At 49.3% G+C, this 23,862-nt stretch overlaps 1 protein-coding gene across 2 annotated transcripts in view; it reads right to left on the reverse strand.

The window, feature by feature from the left end:
• Positions 1-1,893: 1,893 nt before the first annotated feature.
• The window catches only part of PLXNA4 (plexin A4), a 667,362-nt gene continuing 645,393 nt past the window's right edge, over positions 1,894-23,862 (reverse strand). For both annotated transcript variants that reach the window (XM_030574789.1, XM_030574885.1), the window contains exons 31-32: positions 11,089-11,239; positions 1,894-7,679 (exon numbers count right to left, since the gene is read on the reverse strand). In XM_030574789.1, coding sequence (XP_030430649.1) covers positions 7,584-7,679; positions 11,089-11,239 — 247 coding nt within the window. In that variant the 3' untranslated portion in view covers positions 1,894-7,583. The remainder of the gene's footprint in view (positions 7,680-11,088; positions 11,240-23,862) is intronic.

A 23,862-nucleotide genomic window follows, 5' to 3' on the forward strand; every position in this document is an offset into this window, starting at 1 on the left:
AGGGTGAGGGAATGAGTTGGAGGCGTCATTCGTCCCATGCACAACGGGCATGGCAGCTCACCGAATCACAGTGGCAAGTGGTCCTTCTTTGCATCCCGATCCATGGCGAATGAGGGTGCTGCTCTGCCACGGCATCACCACGCCTGTTCTCCCAACTGTCCTGGAGGATGCTGCGGCATATGTGTATCTAACGCAAGTCAAAGGGGCTATGCTGAGCACGCTCAGGCTGCTGACGCACACCAGTTGGTGTTGGGGAGAGGACCTCGCAGTGTGACTCATAGGAGATTGGATAATGGCAGGGAACGCCCCACTATGCCCTCCAATGGTAGGAGACTGCTGAAAGCTCATCCTGAGGGTCATTGGGCTGCTCAGTGCCTGCTGTATTAACCTCATTTGCAGATGCAGTGGGCCAGATCCACAATCACTGTAGCTCCGTTGACTTCAGTGGCACCACCTTACACCAGTGGAGGAGCTGGACCACGGGGGTTTTTTCTTGGTGGCCATGCAGAGTCCCCTGCTGGGGGAGGCATACACATTTACGTATCACACCCTCTTCCCTGCGTCTTCAGACCCGCACAGTCAAGGAGAAAATGGGCCAAAATGGCTTCGGGGGGAGGGCGGAGAGAGCTGTCTGGATTTATGGCTGATTGCCACATGCAGAGAAGCTTTCTCAAAACGGGGTGGCCTATCCTAGCACAGAAAGCCACAGAGCTTTGGTGATGAACAAACTGCTGAAGGCTGAATGACGGGTTGTTCTCCAAAGTCTCCACAACAGGGGCATCTGGACCTGGGTTTGCCTATACTGCAAGTTGGGGACAGCTTCCAAGCCCAGAAGACACGGCTGCTTCCCTATTTCAATTTACCTGGTAATGTCAAGGGGACACTAATAAAGTTCTGTGGCCTATAAATAGCACCTTCCAAACGTCAGGAAGTTTGCTGCCGGGTGCCAGGGCTGTCCCTCGTGATGAGTTATTTTTAAAAAAAGGAAAAACTTGTCACCATCTTTTCCCCAAAAATTTTACACATTTTCCCCTCAACCTTTTCTTTTTAAATTCAAACCATTTTCACCAGCTCATAGATTCACAGCGCTTAAGGCCAGAAGGAACCATTAGATCATCTAGGCTGACCTCCTATATCACAGAACCCCAGGGTTAGATGGGACCGCAAGGGACATCTAGTCTAACCCCCTGCCAAGATGCAGGATTTGCTGAGTATAAGCAGGACCGGCACTAGGGGTTTGAGCGCCCTAGGCGGATGGTAATTTCGGCGCCCCGCGTGCTGGTCCCGCGGCTCCGGTAGAGCTGCTGCAGTGGTGCCTGCAGAGGGTCTGGTGCTCCGTGGCTCCGGTGGAGCTGCCGCAGTGGTGCCTGCGGGTGGTCCACCGGAGCCACGCAAGCAGCCGACCGTCCGCAGGCATGACTGCGGCAGCTCCACCGGAGCCGCAGACCAGCGGACCCTCCACAGGCACCACTGCGGCAGGTCAACCGGAGCCACCTGCCGCCCCCTCCGGCAAAACGGCGCCCACCAATTATTCTGGCACCCTAGGCGATTGCCTAGGCTGCCTAAATGGTAGCGCCGGCCCTGAGTTTAAGACATCCAAGACAGATGGCCACCCAGCCTCCTTTTGAAAACCTCCAGTGAAGGAGCTTCCACAACCTCCCCAGATAATCTGTTCTATTGTTCTAACATTTAGAAAGTGTTTCCTGAAATGTAATCTAAATCTGCTCTGCTGGAGTTTGAACCCGTTGCCTCTTGTCCTGCCCTCTGTGGCAAGAGAGAACAATTTTTCTCCATCTTTTTTTGGCAACCTTTCAAGTATTTGAAGACTGCGATCATATCCCCCTTTACTCTCCCCTTTTCCAAACTAAACATGCCCAGTTCCTCCAGCCTTTGCTCGTATGACTTGCATTCCATCCCTTTGATCATCTTTGTCACTCGCCTCTGGATCCTTTCCAGTTTCTCTACATGCTTTCTACACAGCGGTGACCAAAACCAGACACAGAGTCTCACAGGCCAATGAATTTCACCCTGTTACGTGTGTATTTAGCTCCATAACTTGTGTTTGGCTAAAGCATAACTTCCAGACAGGCATTCTGGATTTTAAGATATCAAGAGGTGGAGAATTCCTCACTTCCCTAGGTAGTTTATTCCTGTAGTCTCTAGAATTGGTCAAAAAAAATGTTTATTTAAAAAAGTGTGTGTATGTGTGCATGTGTGTGTGTGTGGGGGGGGGGTTAAATTCAGTTACAATGTTGCCAACATTTATTTTTCAGATCTCAAAATTCAATGAATTTCAGACAGGTTTAAATGACGGGACCTTGAACAAGGACGTTCCCGCTGGAAGAAACACAGTTCATTCTCCTCACCCTGGCTTTTCTGTTTGCCTTGCCGCAATTGCCAGTGACTGAATCACAGATAATTAGAGCTGGAAAAATCAATCACAGTCAGAAACGCCTGTCAATTTTCTGCTGCCATTAGGGCCTGATCCAATGCCCCCTGGAGTCAGCGGGAACATTTCTACTGACTTCCACAGGCTTTGCGTCAGGGCCTTACTTGCCACTCTCAGGTTTTTTAAGGCTGCCGCTCTTGATTGAAGTCTTTTCTCCAAATCCCAATGTTCAAAATGAGCAGCAGGCCACAAGAATGATACTCCGGCCATATTCTCCTAGCAGCAGCTGCGTGTAGGCCTGTCATACTAATAGGCATAGGTGTCAGAGGCAGGAAAGACAAGTAAAAGTTGATTTTTTTTGTCCATCCCTTTGTGAGTGCAGGATTGTACTTTAGGGCCCTCTGTATAATCACAACTTAGTGCTACTCCCAGCCCAGTTTAACTGGACTCCATCCATTTGGGTTTCTAGCACTTCCCTTAGGAGACTATGCCAAAGATCCACACTTTGTGGCTTTGGTTGTTCTCTACAGTAGAGCTTATTATTAGGCCATTTCCTCTTGATATCAGCCAATGTTTTCTTATGCTGTCTCATCTCTTGACTACTAGTTACATCTGCTTGTGGACTGCTGTGAGTGGCACGTAACCCTTGTGCTGGCTCCAGGGCCGGCTCCAGCTTTTTTGCTGCCCCAAGTGGCGAAGAAAAAAAAAAAGATAAGCCGTGATTGGTGGCAATTCGGCGGCCGATCCTTTCCTCCGAGAAGGACTGAGGGACTTGCTGCCGAAGACCGGATGTGCCGCCCCTTTCCCCTGGCTGCCCCAAGCACCTGCTTCCTGCGCTGGTGCCTGGAGCCAGCCGTGGCTGGCTCTCTGCACCAATAGGGAAAAAGGCCATTAGACTTTAAAAAATCTATCACTATTAATAACCAAAATGTGAATTTGTTGCCCTGACCATCTCTTGTTAAGGTAAGAACCTTCACTTGGGGATGATGGTTAAGATGGTTCAATTAGCCAGCACGGCACTTTTGACAAGCAATCCAATTATCAATTAGCTATCAGCTGGCAAAGCCTCTTTAGATCTTAGCTTTCATGCCTGGGCACTGACATCTGAACGAGATGAAGAGGTAATCACAGGGGTCAGAGCCTCAGCTTGTCTAAATCAGTGTTGCAGCGCCTTTAAGCCAGTGGAACGATGCAGGTGTCCAACAGATGAGGATCTGCCCTATGAATTGAATCTGCTCAGGACCAGTGTGGGGTCAGTCCCACCTGCAAGGAAGGAGGCTGTGGTTCCAGGGTTTCTCCTGGGTTTGTATCATCCCTACGCTTCACAGTGTTTGTTAAAGGTTCCACCTTTACAGACCTCAAAGTATGGCTGCAATGCTGAGTTACTCAGCCATTTCCCCTAATCTACTGCCTGTCCACACACAAATCCCTCTCACCGGGCTAGCTGGGGATACAGGCTACACTACAGTCTGGGTTCCATTCTCACTCACGCAGCAGCGAGGACTCAGACTAAATCACTCGAATGCTGATCGTCTTCCAGTCCCCTCCCACAATCCCCCCATGTGCCCAGAGGAACAGCCAAGTTCTCCCACAATTCACTAGGAAAGAATCATACACCAGCTCAGCTTACGCAGCACAAGGATCCACGGGAGGTGCTCCAGTAGTCCTAACAACACAGATGGAGGAGCGCAGCATCAGTGAGGACATGGTCGCTTAGGCAGTGCTTTGTACTGTGGCTGCCGCATGCTCAGACCCAGGTGCCAATACCCCAAGTTAACTCTTCCTTTCCCTTACCAAAACCCACAGGGCCAGTGCTAGGATTTGTCCGGAAGTCTGCCAGAATCCCCCAGGCCTGCCTCGTGACATCTGGTGACATTCAGAGCTCTTTAATTGTCTTGCCTGCAGCATGTGGGTCACACCCATGAAATTGCAACACGTGATCTAGGAACTCTGGGCCCTGAGGCGAAGCCAGGAGGGTGGAGCATTTCTCCATTGATTTCAGTGACCTTTGGATCAAACCCTCAATGGGTAGCTTAAATCCCAGGCCTGAGCATGACATACCACTCAGGTTGGGCGGTCACAGGCAGCCGGAGAAAAGACATAGGCAAAGGAATCAGGAAAGTAACTCACCTAGATTATAGCAAGGCTCATTCTTCCTTCTGTTTGTGTGTCTTTTTTTTTAATTGTATTTCACATGCACATAACAAAAATAAATTAAATTGGGGAGCAGGGGAGCCAAGACATTTCCTAGGACCATGGGGACAGGGAAGATGGGAATACGGGGGCACAGGGGCATGGAGAGCAGAGCCCAAACATTCACATCACAATTTCGGCACATTTTTCAAGGCAAAACCAATCAACCAAAAGCTCAGATACAAAAATAAAAACGAAGCAAAATATAGATTTGTTTAAAATCCTCGGGGGTTGGAGGGAAAGAAGGGGGTCAGGGTTTGAAGCTCACAATGCTTCCCACTTCCAATGAGTTTTTCATTCTCGCCAGTTCTCTGAGGTGTTCAAGTTCTTCTTTGACAAATTAAAAAAAAAAAGTTAAAAAATTCTGTACCGGCAAAAAATTAAAATAATGAAAAGCCTGCAGCTCTAAACAGAATTAGGACACGTCTCTTCTTTCCCTTTTTTTTTTAACTTCTCTAGCTGTGCAAAATCACACGTTTCCTTCAATACCTCTTACATCGCCTTCCCTCCCTTCACATGTGCAAACAAAATCCAACTCTGGGCAGCACAGCTGGCTACCAGTCACTCATCTCTCTGAAACCAGCTTTTTATCTTTAGATCCAACCAGACTGCTGAATAAAAGTCATGGGAATAGGGTCTTTATTTATCATTTGTGGCACTTTTTCAAAACCTTTGGTTTCTTTCATTTTTAATGTATTTTTAAAAAAAGCAATTTTTGTGTGTTTCCTTATCACTGGCTCCCATGGCTCTTTCCACTCCACTGCCATAACCATCTGATCAGGGACACACTGCAACCTAACCAAATTATTAAAACCATGACGTTGCCAACCCAAACCAAAACATCCCCAGCACTCAGTCCTCTAACAAGTGTTGAAATGTCCATAAGGTGCGTGGCAAGTCGATCAGCTGACCAACGTAAAAGAAAGCAAGCACAACGAATAGAAATCGCACACACACATTCACACACACACAGTGCCTGGTATTTAAAAACCAAAATGTGTCTCTAAGCTTTGCTGTTTGAATATAGATCTTGCAACAGCCTCCTTACTACTGTGAATCATCGTTCATTGGCCATTGTAGAAAGCATTGTCTATGTATTTAAGTGTGTGGATGAATGAAATCAAGTTGATAACTAATTCTTTTCCCCTACTCTGCCTACTCTTCAATCCACAGGCAATACCCTGTCACACAGTGCTTTTGCTTTGATAGCAAGTTATATGAACCAGACCGCATCTGACCATCACCTCCCCATCACACTCAACAGATGTCCTCTTCCCTTCATCCTCCAAAGCTTATCCTCTGTGGATGGAAGCAGCTGACTGCAGTCCACTCCTGCGCATGTTCTTAGCAAGCATTCTTGTTTTCCTTGAGGGACAGGTGCAAACCCATCGCCTCCTTCCATCCTCGCTCAGTGATGTGCCAAAGTTGAGGTTTTCTGGTTTGTGCTCTGGGGTCGGTGTCTCCGCCACGCTGTTCTGAGATGGTATCAAAGTGAGCAGTTTGCGATTGTACAAAACGAGGAGACGACTGAGTCTCTCTTGTGTTTTGTTACAAGATGGCTTGGACCTCGGAGATGCAGCTGTTCTGGGAAAGTGGAGTGGACAAGCATCATCTCACATCCATGCCCATTCCGAGACAGCCGTGACCTCGGGAGGGAGGGGAGGCAAATGAGTGCTGGCACCAGGGACTGGAGGAGCAGGGATATAGTTGCAGGCACCAGCTGTGCTTTGAAAATGAGTCAATTGTTGGGGACGGAGATGGGAGTGGGACATGAGGAATGTCTGGGGACAGGAAAGGAGAGCAAGGGGGAGAAGGGTGGCTCAATGTTGCTGAAAAACAGTCACTTAGTTTGGAATATTAAAGAAGAAAATTTTGCACTGTTTTTAAGAAAAAGGCCCAATAGGTGTGAGGTCACTTTCCCCCCTGGCAGCGAGGTCACTTCCTCCTGAGAGCAGCCTGAGAGAAAGTTATTGATGATTGTCCCACGGACCTAGCCTTATGTTTTGCAGCAAACATCCCACGTCGTTCAACAAAAAACATCTTGTTCCAGCTCAGAAAGAGAAACAAACAAAAATCCCGTGGTAGAACTTATCCATTTCCTGGACCACCATGATTTTCAAGGCCAGAATGAAACGTGGTTCCTTGTGATTTGTCTTCTCTCGGACGTGGTTGGAAACGGGGTGCTATACACCACGAGGATGACACAATTACCACCAATGGGGTACAACTAGGCAGAGAGCATTTTGTTGCAGTTACATGGTTGACAGGACACACTGGAAAGACTGGGAGGGGCACAGATCTGTTTTAAAAATAATAATAAACGTATGAAAAACTGGGCAGGGAGCAAGGTGAGGCCCCCACCTTCCCCCATCCCTGGAGAACGGCTCACATTGCTGTTCACCCAGAGAGTTAGTGTCCCCAGTTCCACGACGGTCCTGCTCCAATTTCAACCAGGTCCCTGGGGCTTCCCAGATTTGCCTTGAATTCCCACCTGTGGGACTGAGGTTGACCAAAGGGGCTGTAACGGCTCTGCTGGAGAAGGATCCAGGTTCACTCCTGCCCCCGTTGGGATCCCTGGAGGCAGGCTAAGCAAGGGGAGTAGCTTCCCCTTAGCAAGACTCTAATAATACTGAGTTTGTTTCATGGCCGCTCTGGGGCTATGGGCCCAGGAGGGCAGTTAAAGCAGCATGGCAGAGGCCACCTTCCAGCTTCCCATCTGGATACAGCTGATATGGTATTTCTAGGGTGAGGGAGGAAGGGGAAGCGGTGAACAAGAGAGCTCCACCTGAATGTCTTGATGTCCCCCAAAGCTGAGATTCCTCCACCACCACTTCCCGGGAATCCTGGGGCCTGGTCTATAGGTTTGGAGAGAGGAGAGAGAGGAAGAGAGAGAGAGCACTGATCAGGTGACTCTGCTTACACTTGCACTTGGTAAGATGGTGATCTTGACTGAGGCACAGCTTGGTTTTTCCCTCCCAGGGGTCCCCTGGCAGGCCAGTTCTCAGCTGTCTATGCTCATGAGGGTTATGACTTGTTCAAGTTTGTAGGCGAGTTTCTGTTTCCCGGCCTGGTCATCTTGATCTAGGGCTCCGAGAATCTGCAAAGGAGAGAGCGAAGAGATGGCGTCATTCATTACGAGCAGGCCCACGTCCTGTCACAAACGAGGGCCAGGCGGCCTGTAAATGGAATAGGTGGAGCGGGTGGGCCGGGCGATCTGTAAATGGGATGGGGGGAGCAGGTGGGCCGGGCGGTCTGTAAATGGGATGTGGGGAGCAGGGGGGCTGGGCAGTCGGAAAATGGGATGGGGGGAGCAGGGGGGCAGGGTGGTCCGTAAATGGGATGGGGGAAGCGGGTGGGCCGGGTGGTCTGTAAATGGGATATGGGGAGCCGGGGGGCCGGGTGGTCTGTAAATGGGATATGGGGAGCGGGGGGCCAGGCGGTCTATAAATGGGATGGGGGGAGCGGGTGGGCCGGGTGGTCTGTAAATGGGATGGGGGGGCGGGGGGATCGGGCGGTCCGTAAATGGGGTGGGGGGAGCTGGTGGGCCAGGCGGTCTGTAAATGGGATGGGGGGGCGGGGGGAGCCGGCGGTCCGTAAATGGGGTGGGGGGAGCGGGTGGGCCGGGCGGTCTGTAAATGGGGTGGGAAGAGCGGGGGGGCCAGGCGGTCTGTAAATGGGCTGGGGGGGAAGTTGGTCAGCTTAGCCCATGGCCCCACAAGGCATTTCACCAAGCAGGGAGGGAGGTTCTGACAGGGCAGTGATTGTGCAGGCCGAAACAGCACCCCTTCTGCATTTAGCAGGGCGCTTTCACTGTCTGTGCTCTAGAAGCTGCACCCTTGAGAGGGCATGTTGGCTGAGACACTACACCTCAGACTGTTGTCGCAATCTATATAAAAAAGGTGTCACGTGAGGGATCAGATCTGAACCGACGACACGCTGGTGCCGCCAATCATTGCGGGAGGTCGGTGTACACGGTGTGTACAAAGGGTTAGCAACACGGGCTAGAATTATATTCTTAAAATGTGTTTGGCAAACCAGGTATAAACCCAGTCTGCCCTAGACAAAGGGATGGGGATTTGCTTGGCTGAGCAGCCTGCTCATCAGCCAAGTGACAGTGAAGGTCCATTTGCAGAGAAGGTAACCAAAGCCATCAGCCTAGTGAGGGGCAGGCAGAGCCATTGAACTAACACCACCGGGAGGAACCAGCATGAAGTCTTCAGCAGCCCACATGGCCTCTACAATCAGCAGGAGAAAAGGAAGTTTATCTGAGAACACATTTCAAAGGTTTCCTGGTCTTTAAAGAGAGTGGAGCCCACCCCTAAGTTATCCTCCACCTGATGACAAAGGAACTGGGCATTTTGAGATGTGTGAAGGATCCTGGCCAGACAGGCAGGAAAAGACACGAGGTGAGAAACCCTTCTGGGAAGAAGGGAGGCTAATTTGTAAAATCAGGTTTTAGTCTTAGAAGTGTATTTTTACTTTTGGTTGCTTGTAACCCTTCCTTATCTTTATTCCTTATGCTGCATCCTTTGTTAATACACTTGTTTTACCTTGCACTGATTGGAGAGGAGTGTCCAATTCACCCTCCCAGCCACAGAGTTGAGTGGTGCATAGGCTGTAGGCCGGCCCCTCTGCACAGGGGGAAGTCTTAGCCATGTTGCACTCACCCTATGTGGCAAAGAGCACCCAGTTAAGGAAAGGCAGCCGAGGGACTGTAGGAGACTACAAGGCCTTTAACAGTACAATGCTGGATTTTTGACACGGACTAAACACTGTCCTTCTCCTGGTGTTGCTGCAAAGGGTTATCTCATTAGCCCTTTGCATCTGGATACTCAGGTTCTGAAACCAAAACCAATTAGGGGCTTGACCCTGCAGCCATTCGCCAATGAGTAGTTCCAGTAGACTCACTCCACTGAGTAAGGGCTGAAAGGTTGGGCTGTAGATCCCAAGTGAAAATGCTGTTAGCTATTAAGTAGTCCCAGTCCTCAGTGGCACACATCATGACAGCACTGCCCCACAAAGCACGCCTGGCCTCTCTCTGCTCAAGAGAAGCTGGAAGGACTTGGAGGTGCATGGGCAGAGCTGGGTGAGAGCCCTGAACTGGAACAGCAGGGGAGGGCTAAAAAGCACTGGCAGAGCAAGGTGGTGCCAGCCTAGCAGGTATTACTGCATCATAGAATGTCAGGGTTGGAAGGGACCTCAGAAGATCATCTAGTCCAACCCGCTGCTCAAAGCAGGACTGATCCTCAGATAGATTTTTTGCCCCAGATCCCTAAATGGCCCCTTCAAGGTTTGAGCGCACAACCCTAGGTTGGGCAGGTCAATGCTCAAATCACTGAGCTATCCCTCCCACAGGCTCAGGAGGGAGATGCACTGGGGACTCAGGACTGAAGTCACAAGGGATGCTGCAGAGATGTCCCTTGGACTGAGACTGCAGGGAATGCTGCTGAGTACGATGCAATGGAGGAGCTTTTTGAGGGCTTAGCACTGAAAGGGCATGAGGGGAAGATAGACCTGCACCGTCAGAAAACCTAATGACCGAAGAGCAGAGGATGTGGGCTGCAGGTTTGGCTAGAAGTGGCCGAGTGAAGCAATCTGGGGGCACTGCATTCCAAAGGCAGTGTTGTGATGCATGGGAAGTGGGGAGTAATTTGCAGAGGGCCTGCTGGCTCTAGCCAGTGCAGTTAGCTTCTGTCAAACACCAGGTCCACTCACAAATAGAGCCCTGGGCAGATACAGATTTATATCTGCGGATGCGGATATACGCAGAAATAAATTTGTATCTGCACAGGGCTCTGCTCACAAACACTGAGAGAAGTGAGAGCCCTCTCCCCTGCTCATCTCTGTCTGGATCTGACCGGGGAATGGCTTCTGTTTCTCTAGCTGCTTGAGATAATTTGTTTTCCCTGCTAATCCCTCACCTTAGTGCTGGCAGATGTTGGCCATCCGCACCAGCGGTTAAGTCAGCTCTTTTTAATTAGATTGCAGAATTTCCTGCTTGTCTGGTGTAGCTCATGAGACACAGCTGGCCGTAACTAACCCCCCTGCCCGGCCAAAACTCTCCTCATGCCCGCTTTGCACCGTGCTCAGTTGGGCAGCCTGAGTTTATCTGAGCTGAAATCAGCTTCCTTTTGTTTCTGCACCCAGGGCCTCTGGCATGGTGCCGATGGACATTCAGTTGCATGCGATGCAGAGATGAGACGGGGCTCCGGGTGCTCTATGGGATACAGAACAGGAAGCAAACACTGGGAATTAGACCCTGAAGGGCCCAATGCAGCCCTGGTGTCACTCCACAGCGAGGCCAGGTGAGAGTGAAATAACAAAGGAGGAGAGCAGGGCAGGTGAGAAGCCTGCACAGCCTGAGTTTCTGCTCTCCGTCCCTCACCCGCACAAGCCCTCTGTTGAAAATAAACCGGACGGGCACCGGTGAGCGATGGGGTTTCTTGCCTAGCCGGCCAGTGCTCTCAGGCAGTCTGGCAGCATGCCCCACTTCCCCTCCCGCTCACCTCCTCGCTGTACTTGCCCACGTAGGAATAGATCTCGGAGAGCGCGCTCATAGTGTTAAACTCGTTCATGTGCATGCGAGACTGCTCCGCCAGGTAGGCGTTCATGTCCTGGTCGCTGATCGCCGGCATTTTGCCGATGTCCGAGTAGTACCTGAGGGGGGAATGGAGAGAGCGATGGGTTTGCTTGGGGAACAGGCGTGGGTCTGGGCTGGCCGAGGCCACAAGTTAACAGGCAGGTGGTATGGAAAAGCCATGTGCATATTTGCACCATGGGAGCTGGGGCTCTTCCTGGGTGTGAAAACACAACAGCCCTCAGAGGGAGTCAGCATCATTTGCCTCATGCTAGAGATGGGCAATCTGAGGCACAGAGAGAAAAAGGAATTTACCTAAGTGCCCCTAGTGAGTTAAAGGCAGAGCCTGGAAAAGAACCCAGACCTCCTGGCTCCCACCCCTGTGTTGTAACTACTGAACCACTCTCCCCAAGGTAGCATTCCCTTCCCTAAGAATCCAAGGTAAATCTTCCCCCATAGCCACAAGGGAATAAGCAGCACCCTCTCTCCCCCCCATGATGTTGTGTTCCAAGGCAGATCTTCAGAGGCACATATCTGTGCATGCTTGACTGGCACCCACACATCGGGAGTTATTTATGGCAGCACCCACTGTGCACTCTCATCAGCCTCGGGGCTTTGGAGATGGTAGGAGGACATCAGCTCACAGACTCATAGACTTTAAGGTCAGAAGGGACCATTATGATAATCTAGTCTGACTTCCTGCACAATGCAGGCCACAGAATCTCACCAACCCACTCTTGTAACAAACCCCTAACCTATATCTGAGTTACTGAAGTCCTCAAATCGTGGTTTGAAGACATCAAGGTGCAGAGAATCCTCCAGATAATCAGCTGGGGCCTTAGACAATTATTAATGGTTCTGGGAATCACCTGCTTCCTCCTAGTGAGCTGGAACATGCAGTCCTGTTTGGTGACAGCACATGTAGAGGGCTCGTCCTGAGAACGGACTCTGCCAACCGCGGCCGGGCTGCAGCTCAGCGGCAGCTTTCTCCTTTGGGGAATGCTGTGTCCTGCCCTCCCTGTAAGGTGCTCGGCATGAGGACTTGAACTGCACTGGCCAAAGCTGCTGCCCATCAGGCGCGTGAGCAATGGCACTGCCGGTTCAAGGAGAGCTGTGCAAAGCAGAAGAGCAGAGCTGGGTCCAACCCAAAACCCAGGCTCCAGACAGCCCCCGAGTTCAGCTCTGGAGCTCAACTCTGCAGCTCTGGGCCAAGGCTGCTGAATCAAAACCACTGTCCCATGCAATGTGGGATCAGGCCAGTGCTACAGCATGGCAACTATGGAACCAGACTGTTGGCCAAGGGAATCAGAAGAACCCTATTGCTAGGAGCCGGGGATCTGGTGCTCTCATTATGAGCAGATAGCCCAAGCAACTGCATACAAACCACCCCACCTGCCAGGATAGAAGGTGCTGGATATTGATTTAGTATGGGACAGGCAATTTTCTATTTCAATAAGGGATGTTCCTTGTAAAACAGGACTGAACTTAAAAAACTCCAAAGCTAACAACAAAATGTTTTTTAAGTACATCAGAAGCAGGAAGCCTGCTAAACAACCAGTGGGGCCCATGGATGTTCAAGATACAAAAGGAGTGCTTAAAGATGATAAAGTCATTGCGGAGAAACTAAATGGATTCTTTGCTTCAGTCTTCACAGCTGAGGATGTTAGGGAGATTCCCAAACCTGGGCCGGCTTTTGTAGGTGACAAATCTGAGGAACTGTCACAGATTGAAGTGTCACTAGAGGAGGTTCTGGAATTAATTAATAAACTCAACATTAACAAGTCACCGGGACCAGATGGCATTCACCCAAGAGTTCTGAAAGAACTCAAATGTGAAGTTGCGGAACTATTAACTATAGTTTGTAACCTGTCCTTTAAATTGACTTTGGTACCCAATGACTGGAAGTTAGCTAATGTAACAGACCGGCAATTACAGACCGGTAAGTCTAACGTCTGTATCGGGCAAATTAGTCGAAACAATAGTTAAGAATAAAATTGTCAGACACATAGAAAAACATAAACTGTTGAGCAATAGTCAACATAGTTTCTGTAAAGGGAAATCATGTCTTACTAATCTATTAGAGTTCTTTGAAGGGGTCAACAAACATGTGGACAAGGGGGATCCAGTGGACATAGTGTACTTAGATTTCCAGAAAGCCTTTGACAAGGTCCCTCACCAAAGGTTGTTACGTAAATAAAGCTGTCATGGGATAAAAGGGAAGGTCCTTTCATTGATTGAGAACTGGTTAAAAGACAGGGAACAAAGGGTAGGAATTAATGGTAAATTCTCAGAATGGAGAGGGGTAACTAGTGGTGTTCCCCAAGGGTCAGTCCTAGGACGAATCCTATTCAATGTATTCATAAATGATCTGGAGAAAGGGATAAACAGTGAGGTGCCAAAGTTTGCAGATGATACTAAACTGCACAAGATAGTTAAGACCAAAGCAGACTGTGAAGAACTTCAAAAAGATCTAACAAAACGAAGTGATTGGGCAACAAAATGGGAAATGAAATTTAATGTGGATAAATGTAAAGTAATGCACATTGGAAAAAATAACCCCAACTATACATACAATATGATGGGGGCTAATTTAGCTACAAAGAGTCAGGAAAAAGATCTTGGAGTCATCGTGGATAGTTCACTGAAGATGTCCACGCAGTGTGCAGTGGCGGTCAAAAAAGCAAACAGGATATTAGGAATCATAAAAAGGAGATAGAGAATAAGACTGAGAATATATTATTGCCCTTATATAAATCCATGGTACACCCACATCTCGAATAGTGTGTACAGATGTGGTCTCCTCACCTCAAAAAAGATATACTGGCACTAGAAAAGGTTCAGAAAAGGGCAACTAAAATGATTAGGGGTTTGGAGAGGGTCCCATATGAGGAAAGATTAACGAGGCTAGGACTCTTCAGCTTGGAAAAGAGGAGACTAAGGGGGGATATGATAGAGGTATATAAAATCATGCGTGATATGGAGAAAGTGGATAAGGGAAAGTTATTTACTTATTCCCATAATATAAGAACTAGGGGTCATCAAATGAAATTAATAGGCAGCAGGTTTAAAACAAATAAAAGGAAGTTCTTCACGCAGCGCACAGTCAACTTGTGGAACTCCTTGCCTGAGGAGGTTGTGAAGGCTAGGACTATAACAGCATTTAAAAGGGAACTGGATAAATTCATGGTGGTTAAGTCCATAAATGGCTATTAGCCAAGCTGGGTAGGGAATGGTGCCCCTAGCCTCTGTTTGTCACAGGATGGAGATGGATGGCAGGAGAGTGATCACTTGATCATTGCCTGTTAGGTTCACTCCCTCTGGGGCACCTGGCATTGGCCACTGTCGGTAGACAGATACTGGGCTAGATGGACCTTTGGTCTGACCCGGTATGGCCATTCTTATGTTCTTATGCCACACCCATATCGCTAACTGCACATATGCATGCCCCTAGGTGTCCCCCACAGTCTGTACCCCCTCGTGCACCGCTGCATGCATCTCCTCTCCTCCCAATACCTCAAAATAGACAACTCACAGGACACACAACCTATGCCAACTCCATTCACACACCCACATGCATCCACAACCACGTCCACACTTACATACACACTCCAACCTTCCCAGCTTGTCCCCCCGCCACAACCCCACTGCACCAAAAATCCACCAGCATCTCCCCTTATTTCCCCCCAGATCGGTCTTATAAACACATGTGCTGGCCCAGCATAGCAGTAAGCTCCCTGTGCACCCAACCGGCCCATAAGGTGGAATCTCAGCCCCAAAGGCAAACCTCCCACTGACGTCCATGGGGCTGGGATTTCACCACTGGGATTTGGAGCTGCGGGACTATTGCTGCTGCTGCTGCTGCACAGGGCTTTGCACACCAGGCTGTGTCTCTTTAAGGAAGTTGCTATTTTCAATGTCCTTCCTCCCCCGGGTACAGCAGGTCTTGGAGGACAAAGTTTGCAGAAGGCAATCAGTCACTGTCACTCGCAGCTGTGCTCTGCTGTCAACTGGTTAATTAGACACCTTCATTTACATTTTTAATTTCTGCAATTTGACATTTTGTGCACAAAAAACCCCTGTCGCCAACGGGATCCACAATTTTATAATTAGGAGGCAGAAAGGACAAGGAGCCAAAATAGCTGACAGGTGTCCTGTAAACAGCTCCAAGCCACCTGCTGAGCCACAGGTCGCCTTCCGTGGCAGGGAAATTGGACACCGACGTGCTGTATGAGAATCCCTCCACGAGCCAGGCAAGGGAACACTCCTGATAGCGCAGGGTGGAGAGCGGAGTTGTCGCCCACGAAACGGGGCCCTGTTGCTCTCCAGGCAGGGGGCAGGGGATGGCCACAAGCTGCAGTGGGAAAGTCCAGCAGGTTGTAGTACCCCCAGCTCCTCCAGGCGGCCACGGTGATCGAGCATTGATTGTGTATGCCTGCCCACATATGCTGCTTACATCACTGCGTGGCTCTGAGTTACTATCCCCACTTCACAGAGAGGGGCTGAGACAACTCGGAGGGTACAACAGAGCAAGGACTAGAAGCCAGGTGTCCTGATGCTCAGCTCTGTGCATAGCCTACAGCTTCCAGATCAAGACTCTGGGAGGCCGGGGAGAGGACAGCGCAGTCTCCAAGACCCTTGGTTTTTTTGCTGAGGCTGCCAACAAGAGCACCAAATCAATGGCAACTGTGGTGCTGGTTTCTGTAACAAAGGCACCTGTCCACTGGGAACTGGACTGAGAGCCAGTCCGGAGCCTCCAGGTCTCCTGACTGACAGCCTTGTGCCCCACCCACTGGACTGTACTCCTCAAGTGCAAAGTAATCTTGGTGTGGTACTTGCCTGATGAGCCTTTGGAACCTGCCCTGCCACTTTGATAACTGGCTCTGGATCCTGATAACACAATTGGGAAGAGTCTGGGTTCAGCCAGAGAATCCCGTAACCTCCTCAGGAGCCAGCTCTGCAGAACCGACTCCAGAAGAAACAGAAGAGCTCAGGGACCCAAATGCCTGCTGCCCACGGCAATGGCTAGTCGGCTCACAGGGGAAATGTCTCTTGGAGAGCCCAAACCGCACCCTCAGCCCACGCTCTCCCTATATTTACTGTTGCCCAGTCAGCTTAACTTCAGTACCAAGAAAGATAATGGAGCAAATAACTAGGCAATCAATTTGCAGACACCTAGAAGATAATCAGGTGATAAGTAACCATCAGCAGGGATTTGTCAAGAACAAATCGTGTCAAACCAACCTGAAAACTTTGACAGGGTAACAAGCTTTGTGGATTGGGGGAAGCGGTAGATGTGGTATATCTTGACTTTAGTAAGGCTTTTGATACTGTCTCGCATGACCCTCTCATAAAGAAACTAGGGAAATACAACCTAGATGGAGCTACTATAAAGTGGGTGCATAACTGGTTGGAAAACTGTTCCTAGAGAGCAGTTATCAGTAGTTCACAGTCATTCTGGAAGGGCATAATGAGTGAGGTCCCTCAGAGATTGGTTCTGGGTCTGGTTCTCTTCAATATCTTCATCAATGATTTAGATAATGGCATAGAGAATACACTTATAAAGTTTGTGGACAATAGCAAGCTAGGAGGGGTTGCAAGTGTTTTGGAGGATAGGATTAAAATTCAAAATGGTCTGCACAAACTGGAGAAATGGTCTGAAGTAAATAGGATGAAATTCAATAAGGACAAATGCAATGTACTCCACTTAGGAAGGAACAATCAGTTGCACACACACAAAATGGGAAATGACTTCCTAGGAAGGAGTACTGCAAAAGGAGATCTGGGGGTCCTAGTGGATCACAAGTTAAATATGAGTCAACAGTGCAAAACTATTGCAAAAAAAGCAAACATCATTCGGGGAGGTATGAGCAGTATTGTAAGCAAGACCCGAGAAGTAATTCTTCCGCTCTACTCCGCACTGATTAGGTCTCAACTGGAGGATTGTGTCCAGTTCTGGGCGCCACATTTCAGGAAAGATCTGGACAAACTGGAGGAAATCCAGAGAAGAGCAACAAAAATGATTAAAGGTCTAGAAAACATGACCTATGAGGGAAGATTGAAAACAATGGGTTTATTCATCCTGGAGAAGAGAAGGCTGAGGGGGACATGATAATAGTTTTCCAGTACACAGAAGGCTGTTACAAAGAGAAGGGAGAAAATCTGTTCTCTTTAACCTCTGAGGATAGGACAAGAAGCAATGGGCTTAAATTTTAGCAAGAGTGGTGTAGGTTGGACATGAGGAGAAACTTCCTGTCAGGGGGGTTAAGCACTGAAATAAATTGCCTAGGGAGGTTGTGGAATCTCCGTCATTGGAGATTTTTAAGAGCAGGTTAGACAAACATTTGTCAGAAATGGCCTAGATAATACTTAGTACTGTCTTGAGAGCAGATATTGGACTAGATGACCTCTCGATGTCTCTTCCAGTCCTATGATTCATTGCTACAGGGTCTCTGCTGCTTTTGCTCAGTGCTCCTGCATTGCTCTCAAGCAGGGGGCTTTGGGGGCTGGGTAACTTCAGTAATGGTTCTGTTTGAACAAAATATCATGTTTCTCTGAGTTAAAGCTTTCAGTTAAAGTGCCCAGCTGGCTGAGAAATGAACATGTATTTTGGCACATGGAGGACTCCGTGACTAAGTGCAGCCAGCGCAGCTTGTGGGGAAAAGAGGTGGGGGATCAGAGCCCACGGTGCAATGTGAGTGCATTGGTTTCTGGAACCGAAAAGTTGCCAGTGGAGAGAAGCCTGCTCTTTATAAATATTCCCTGGGCACCATCCCACTGGGCGAAATGAGAGAGCACAGGGATTACATCACATGATTTGGTGAGAAGCCGCAGCACACTATGTAAACAGGCCCGGCTTGAGAACCAGTCTGAAGCTTCCCTTGCCCTCCAGTTAATAGTGTTATCAGAATGGTCGGCTGGCTGGAGAAATGTGCCTGGCAAACCCAAACCGCACACTCAGCCCAGGCTCTCCCCCGGTGCTCTACCAGCAGCGTGGATCCCTTGCTTGTGGGAGCTGGGAAACACCCCCACTGGCTAGTGGCAGCTATTGCAGAGTGGAAGAAGTCCCAGACTTTCAGTGTGAAGCTTCGTTTCAGAGTGGCAGGGCTTTGAGGCAGGGATTCCTGGGTTCTGATCCCAGCTCTCATGCTATCTAACTGCGGGCAAATCACCTGGCCTCAGTTTGCCCTTCAGTAAAATGGGGACAGCAATGCTGTATCCATCTCACTGGGGACTTGTGAGAATTCGCTGGTTAATGTTCAGCAGGGCCTTGAAGATGGAAAGTGCTATACAAATATTAATGGTCAGATTGTGGTATTTCGCCACTTGCCTCAACAGGAACTAGTGTGGAGCCACAGTGTCCACTGGGGAGAGGTGCCTCAGCGAGGTGCAGGCCAAGGGACAGGTGTACCCAACAGGCTGTGCTGCTCTGCAAGCCGGAGTGGCAGGAGAACTGGGTCGTGGCATGACTGGGATGAACTGACGGTGCACTTCCTGCATGTCCCCTCAGTGCAGGGATTGCATCTGTGGTCACAGATTGAGAACCCAGGACTCTCCTGGCCTTCAGCACCTCCATGTGAGGGGCTCTCCCAGCCTGGCCTCATGGTATTTTCACATGGCCCTAGGCAATGCCTCCAGTAGGCAACGAGCATCAACTGCTCCTCCTGCAGGCAGCGACCCCCAGCAAATGCCACTAAAAGGTTGTTGGCATAGATGGGCCCCTCTCTCTTCCCAGGCACGGGGCAGTAACAATGCTGCCCACAGGTGAATCTCCCCAGGTGGAGGCGGTGTCTCCCACAGGCAGTCTCTGCTCCAGAGGGGCGGCCCCCCCCAGACAATGTCTCCCCCCCACCAAGCAATCTTAGAAGTGTCCTTCCACACAAAGCTGCTCACCATTTGCCCCTCACATTGAGTGGATCCAAGATGGCGGCTGGCCATGAGCAGCCACTGCAGGACCTCACACAGCCCTGCACTTTGTCCTCCTACCATTTTTCCAGTGAATTGTAACCCTCTCCCAGGTTGAGAGCTCTAGAGACTGATGCCCTCTGTGCGCAGAATGGGCTCTGCTGAGGCGGCCTAGGTGCAAGCTAACCCCACCCTGCTCCCTGTGAATGTGCCTCAAATCTAACCTGGAGGGGGCTCCAGTTCAGGCTCTAAAGTCCATTCCTTGGCTTCCCCGCTGAGATTGCCAAGAAGGTAGCCTGTTGTTTAAATTGATGGTGGTGCATTTTGAGAGGTGGACACTGGACCAACTACAAACCGGACTGAGAACCAGCAACAGGCCACTGCGCACCCAGCCAAATGCAATTGAAGCTGGTTGGGAATTTGTTGTTGAAGCACTTGTCTGTCCACGCTTTAAATAAGGTGAACGGCTCCTGTAAGAAATACCCACAAAGAGGAGAAATATATTGCTGAGAAGAAATACATTGCCGAGGAGCCTAGTGCTTTGGGTGAAAAACGTTGATTTGTCAAAACTGAAAAGTTTTGAATCCTGGTTGGTTTCAATGAATCGCTCAACTCAAAAAAATGTTGAAAAAAAAAACATTTCAAAATTGTCAAAATGCGTCATGTTGACACTTTCTCAATGAAAAATTCCAGTTTTCGGATTCAAAGCTTTTTGTTTAGAAACGTCAGCTAAGTAGACTAAAAAAGAGTTAGAAAAGATTGAAATCAAAACAAACGTTTTTTAATTCTCAAAATGAGACATTTCGATTGACCCAAATGAATGTTTTTTCTGGTGTTTCAGCGTGTGAACATTTTCAAGACTTTGAAGTTTGGTCCCGATACAAGACAGGATAAAAATGTTAAACTCTCAAGAATATTTGAGGGACAAGAAAACAGTTTCCTGGCCAGCTCTAATCACACCAATTTTTAGCCCCTGCTTCCCTGCCTGGAGCTTGTAGTGATATCCTAGATCAGGGGTCTGCATCCTTTCAGAAGTGGTGTGGCGAGTCTTCATTCATTCACTCTAATCAGGGGTGGCTCCAGACCCCAGCACACCAAGCGTGTGCTTGGGGCGGCAAGCTGCGGGGGGCGCTCTGCCAGTCACCGCGAGGGTGGCAGGCAGGTTGCCTTTGGCAGCATGCCTGCAGAGGGTCCGCTGGTCCCGTGGCTTCAGCCCTGACTCTAATTTAAGGTTTTGCGTGCCAGTCATACATTTTAACATTTTTGAAGGTCTCTTTCTATAAGTCTATAATATATAACTAAACTATTGTTGTATATAAAGTAAATTAGGTTTTTAAAATGTTTAAGAAGCTTAATTTAAAATTAAATAAAATGAAGCGCCCTCCGGACCAGTGGCCAGGACCCAGGCAGTGTGAGTGCCACTGAAAATCAGCTCGCGTGCTGCCTTCGGCACCTGTGCCATAGGTTACCTACCCCCGTCCTAGATTTTCAGTAGGGAGCTAGTGGAGAGGAGCTTCTGGCAGGGAGGATGCCAGGCTACCTATCTCACCATGTGAATCCCCCTCAGCCAGACTTCGTCTTCCTGCACTGTACACAGAGTAGCCTCTCTGCAGTTCCCGTGAAGGGCGTGGAAGCCAACAACTGTTTAGTGTTACAAGGATATGTACCTGCTCCAGTACTTGTGTTACACTCCTTTCTGTGCTGCTGCCTTCTCCTTCAGTTCTGTCTCTCTTCCACATCATAACCCAGGTGCTCTGTACAGCTGGGTGACAGCTCAACTGAGGTGGCACTTGAGTGGCACTCCAGATACCAAGCTCAAGTGCCTGTGATGGCATGACAGTTCAATTTACAGCAAGCCAGCTCCAGCAGCCTGCTAGGAGTGGGAGCTCTGCAGCTCAAGTCTCCTCTGTTATTCCTGATCAATCATCCTTGCAGAAAGGTGGGGACAGCAGAGACATTGGGAGGCAGAAGATGGCATCTCCTACAGCTCCAGTGCTGCCCATTTTATGTGTCTTTCCTTCTTCCCTCTGGTGGTTAGCGACCCACGTAGGTGGGGGTGACTGTGCTGCACAACGGAACAAGTTCAGCTCATGGGGGGTTGCCTGGTCACTTCCCAAACTCTCCTTTAGTACCAATCATTCTCTGGGATTAATCAGAGATAATTCACCTTGCCCACTTCTCCCGCATCCAGCAACACTCCTGTGCAGAAATCTCTGCTCAGTGCTACTGTCCCTGGGGAGGGAGTTGTCCACCTCTGAAGCTCAGACAGGACTCGGCTTGGCAGAACTGGATGGGCTGTTTGTTTGTAATTGGGACGATTAATATTGATTTTTACTTCTGTGGGTTTTTTTCTATTTGTAACTATGGTCGAGTTCGGGATCCTGACACAAGGAAGAAAGGAGAGCAGCAGAATATGGACCCTGACTTCAGAAAAGCAGACTTTGACTCCCTCAGGGAACTGATGGGCAGGATCCCCTGGGAGAATAACATAAGGGGGAAAGGAGTCCAGGAGAGCTGGCTGTATTTTAAAGAACCTTATTGAGGGCGCAGGAACAAACTATCCCGATGTGCACAAAGAATAGCAAATATGACAGGGGACCAGCTTGGCTTAACAGAGAAATCGTCAGTGAGCTTAAACACAAAAAGGAATCTTACAAAAAGTGGAAACTTGGACAGATGACTAGGGAGGAGTATAAAAATATTGCTTGAGCATGCAAGAAGGCCAAAGCACAATTGGAGTTGCAGCTAGCAAGGGATGTGAAGGGTAACAAGAAGGGTTTCTACAGGTATGTTAGCAACAAGAAGAAGGTCAGGGAAAGTGGGGGACCCTTACTGAATGGGGGAGGCAACCTAGTGACACATGATGTGGAAAAATCTGAAGTACTCTATGCTTTTTTTGCCTCGCTCTTCAAAGATAAAGTCAGCTCCCAGACTGCTGCACTGGGCAGCACTGTATGGGGAGGAGGTGACCAGTCCTCAGTGGTGAAAGAACAGGTTAAGGACTATTTAGAAAAACTGGACATGCACAAGTCCATGGGTCCATATCTAATGCATCCGAGGATGCTGAGGGAGTTGGCTGATGTGATTGCAGAGCCTTGGCCATTATCTTTGAAAATGTGTGGTGATCGGGGGAAGTCTCAGACAACTGGAAAAAGGCAAATATAGTGCCCAACTTTTAAAAAGGGAAGAAGGAGAATCTGGGGAACTACAGACCAGTCAGCTTCACCTCAGTCCCCGGGAAAATCATGGAGCAGGTCCTCAAGGAATCCATTTTGAAGCACTTGAAGGAGAGGAAGGTGATCAGAAAGAGTCAACATGGATTCACCAACGGCTAGTCATGCCTGACCAACCTGATTGCCTTTTATGATGAGATAACTGGCTCTGTGGATATGGGGAAAGTGGTGGATGTGATATACCTTGACAAAGGCAAAGCTTTAGATATGGTCTCCCACAGTATTCTTGCCAGCAAGTTAAAGAAGTGTAGATTGCATGAATGGACTATAAGGTAGATAGAAAGCTGGTTAGATCGTCGGGTTCAACAGGTAGTCATCAACAGCTTGATGTCTAGTTGGCAGCTGGTAGCAAGCAGAGTGCCCCAGGGGTCGGTTCCGGGGCTGGTTTTGTTCAACATCTTCATTAATGATCTGGATGATGGGATGGATTGCACCCTCAGCAAGTTTGCGGATGACACTGAGCTGTGGGGAGAGGTAGATACACTGGAGGGTAGGGATAGGGTCCAGACTGACCTAGATAAATTGGAGGATTGGACCAAAAGAAATCTGATGAAGTTCAACAAGGACAAGTGCGGAGTCCTGCACTTAGGAAGGAAGAATCCCATGCACTTCTACAGGCTGGGGCCCGACTGGCTAAGCAGTAGTTCTGCAGAAAAGAACCTGGGGATTACAGTGGACGAGAAGCTGGATATGAGTCAGCAATGTGCCCTCGTTGCCAAGAAGGCTAACGATGTATTCGGTTGCATTAGCAGGAGCATTGCCAGCAGATCGAGGGAAGTAATTATTCCCCTCTATTCGGCATTGGTGAGGTCACACCTGGAGTATTGCATGCAGTCTGGGTCCCACCACTATAGAAGGGATATGGACAAATTGGAGACAGTCCAGCAGAGGGCAGCAAAAATGATTAGGCGGCTGGGGCACATGACTTAGGAGGAGAGGCTGATGGAACTTGGCTTATTCAGTCTGCAGAAGAGAAGAGTGAGGGAGGATTTGATAGCAGCCTTCAACTAGCTGAAGGGGGGTTCCAAAGAGGATGGAGCTTGGCTGTTCTCAGTGGTGGCAGATGACAGAACAAGGCACAATGGTCTCAAGTTGCAGTGGGAGGAGGGTTCTAGGTTTATCCGACCTAGTTTTTTATTAGGAAAAACTATTTCACTAGGAAGGTAGTGAAGCACTGGAATGGGTTTCCTGGGGAGGTGGTGGAATCTCCATCCTTAGAGGTTTTTATGGCTGGGCGTGACAAAGCCCTGGCTGGAATGATTTACTTGGTGTTGGTCCTACTTTGAGCAGGGGGTCGGACTAGATGGCCTCCTGAGGTCCCTTCCAACCCTAATAGTCTATGATTCTATTTTAATTTTCACAGTTGTAGGAAATTCAGGTAGGAGTTAGGGCAATGCTGACAGCAGGGCCCAAGACACCCACACACCGGGAGGTGGGGGGAAGGGAGGCTGTGGGCCTGGCACAGCAAAGCTGAGACCCCTGGCCAGGGCTGTGAGTAGGGGGATGAGCTCCTGGCCAAGGAGGAGGCCACTCCACTGCTGAATGGCTTCTGCCTGGCGATGACCCCT

The sequence above is a fragment of the Gopherus evgoodei genome, chromosome 1 (assembly GCF_007399415.2).
Source record: "Gopherus evgoodei ecotype Sinaloan lineage chromosome 1, rGopEvg1_v1.p, whole genome shotgun sequence".
Lineage (NCBI taxonomy): Eukaryota > Metazoa > Chordata > Testudines > Testudinidae > Gopherus > Gopherus evgoodei.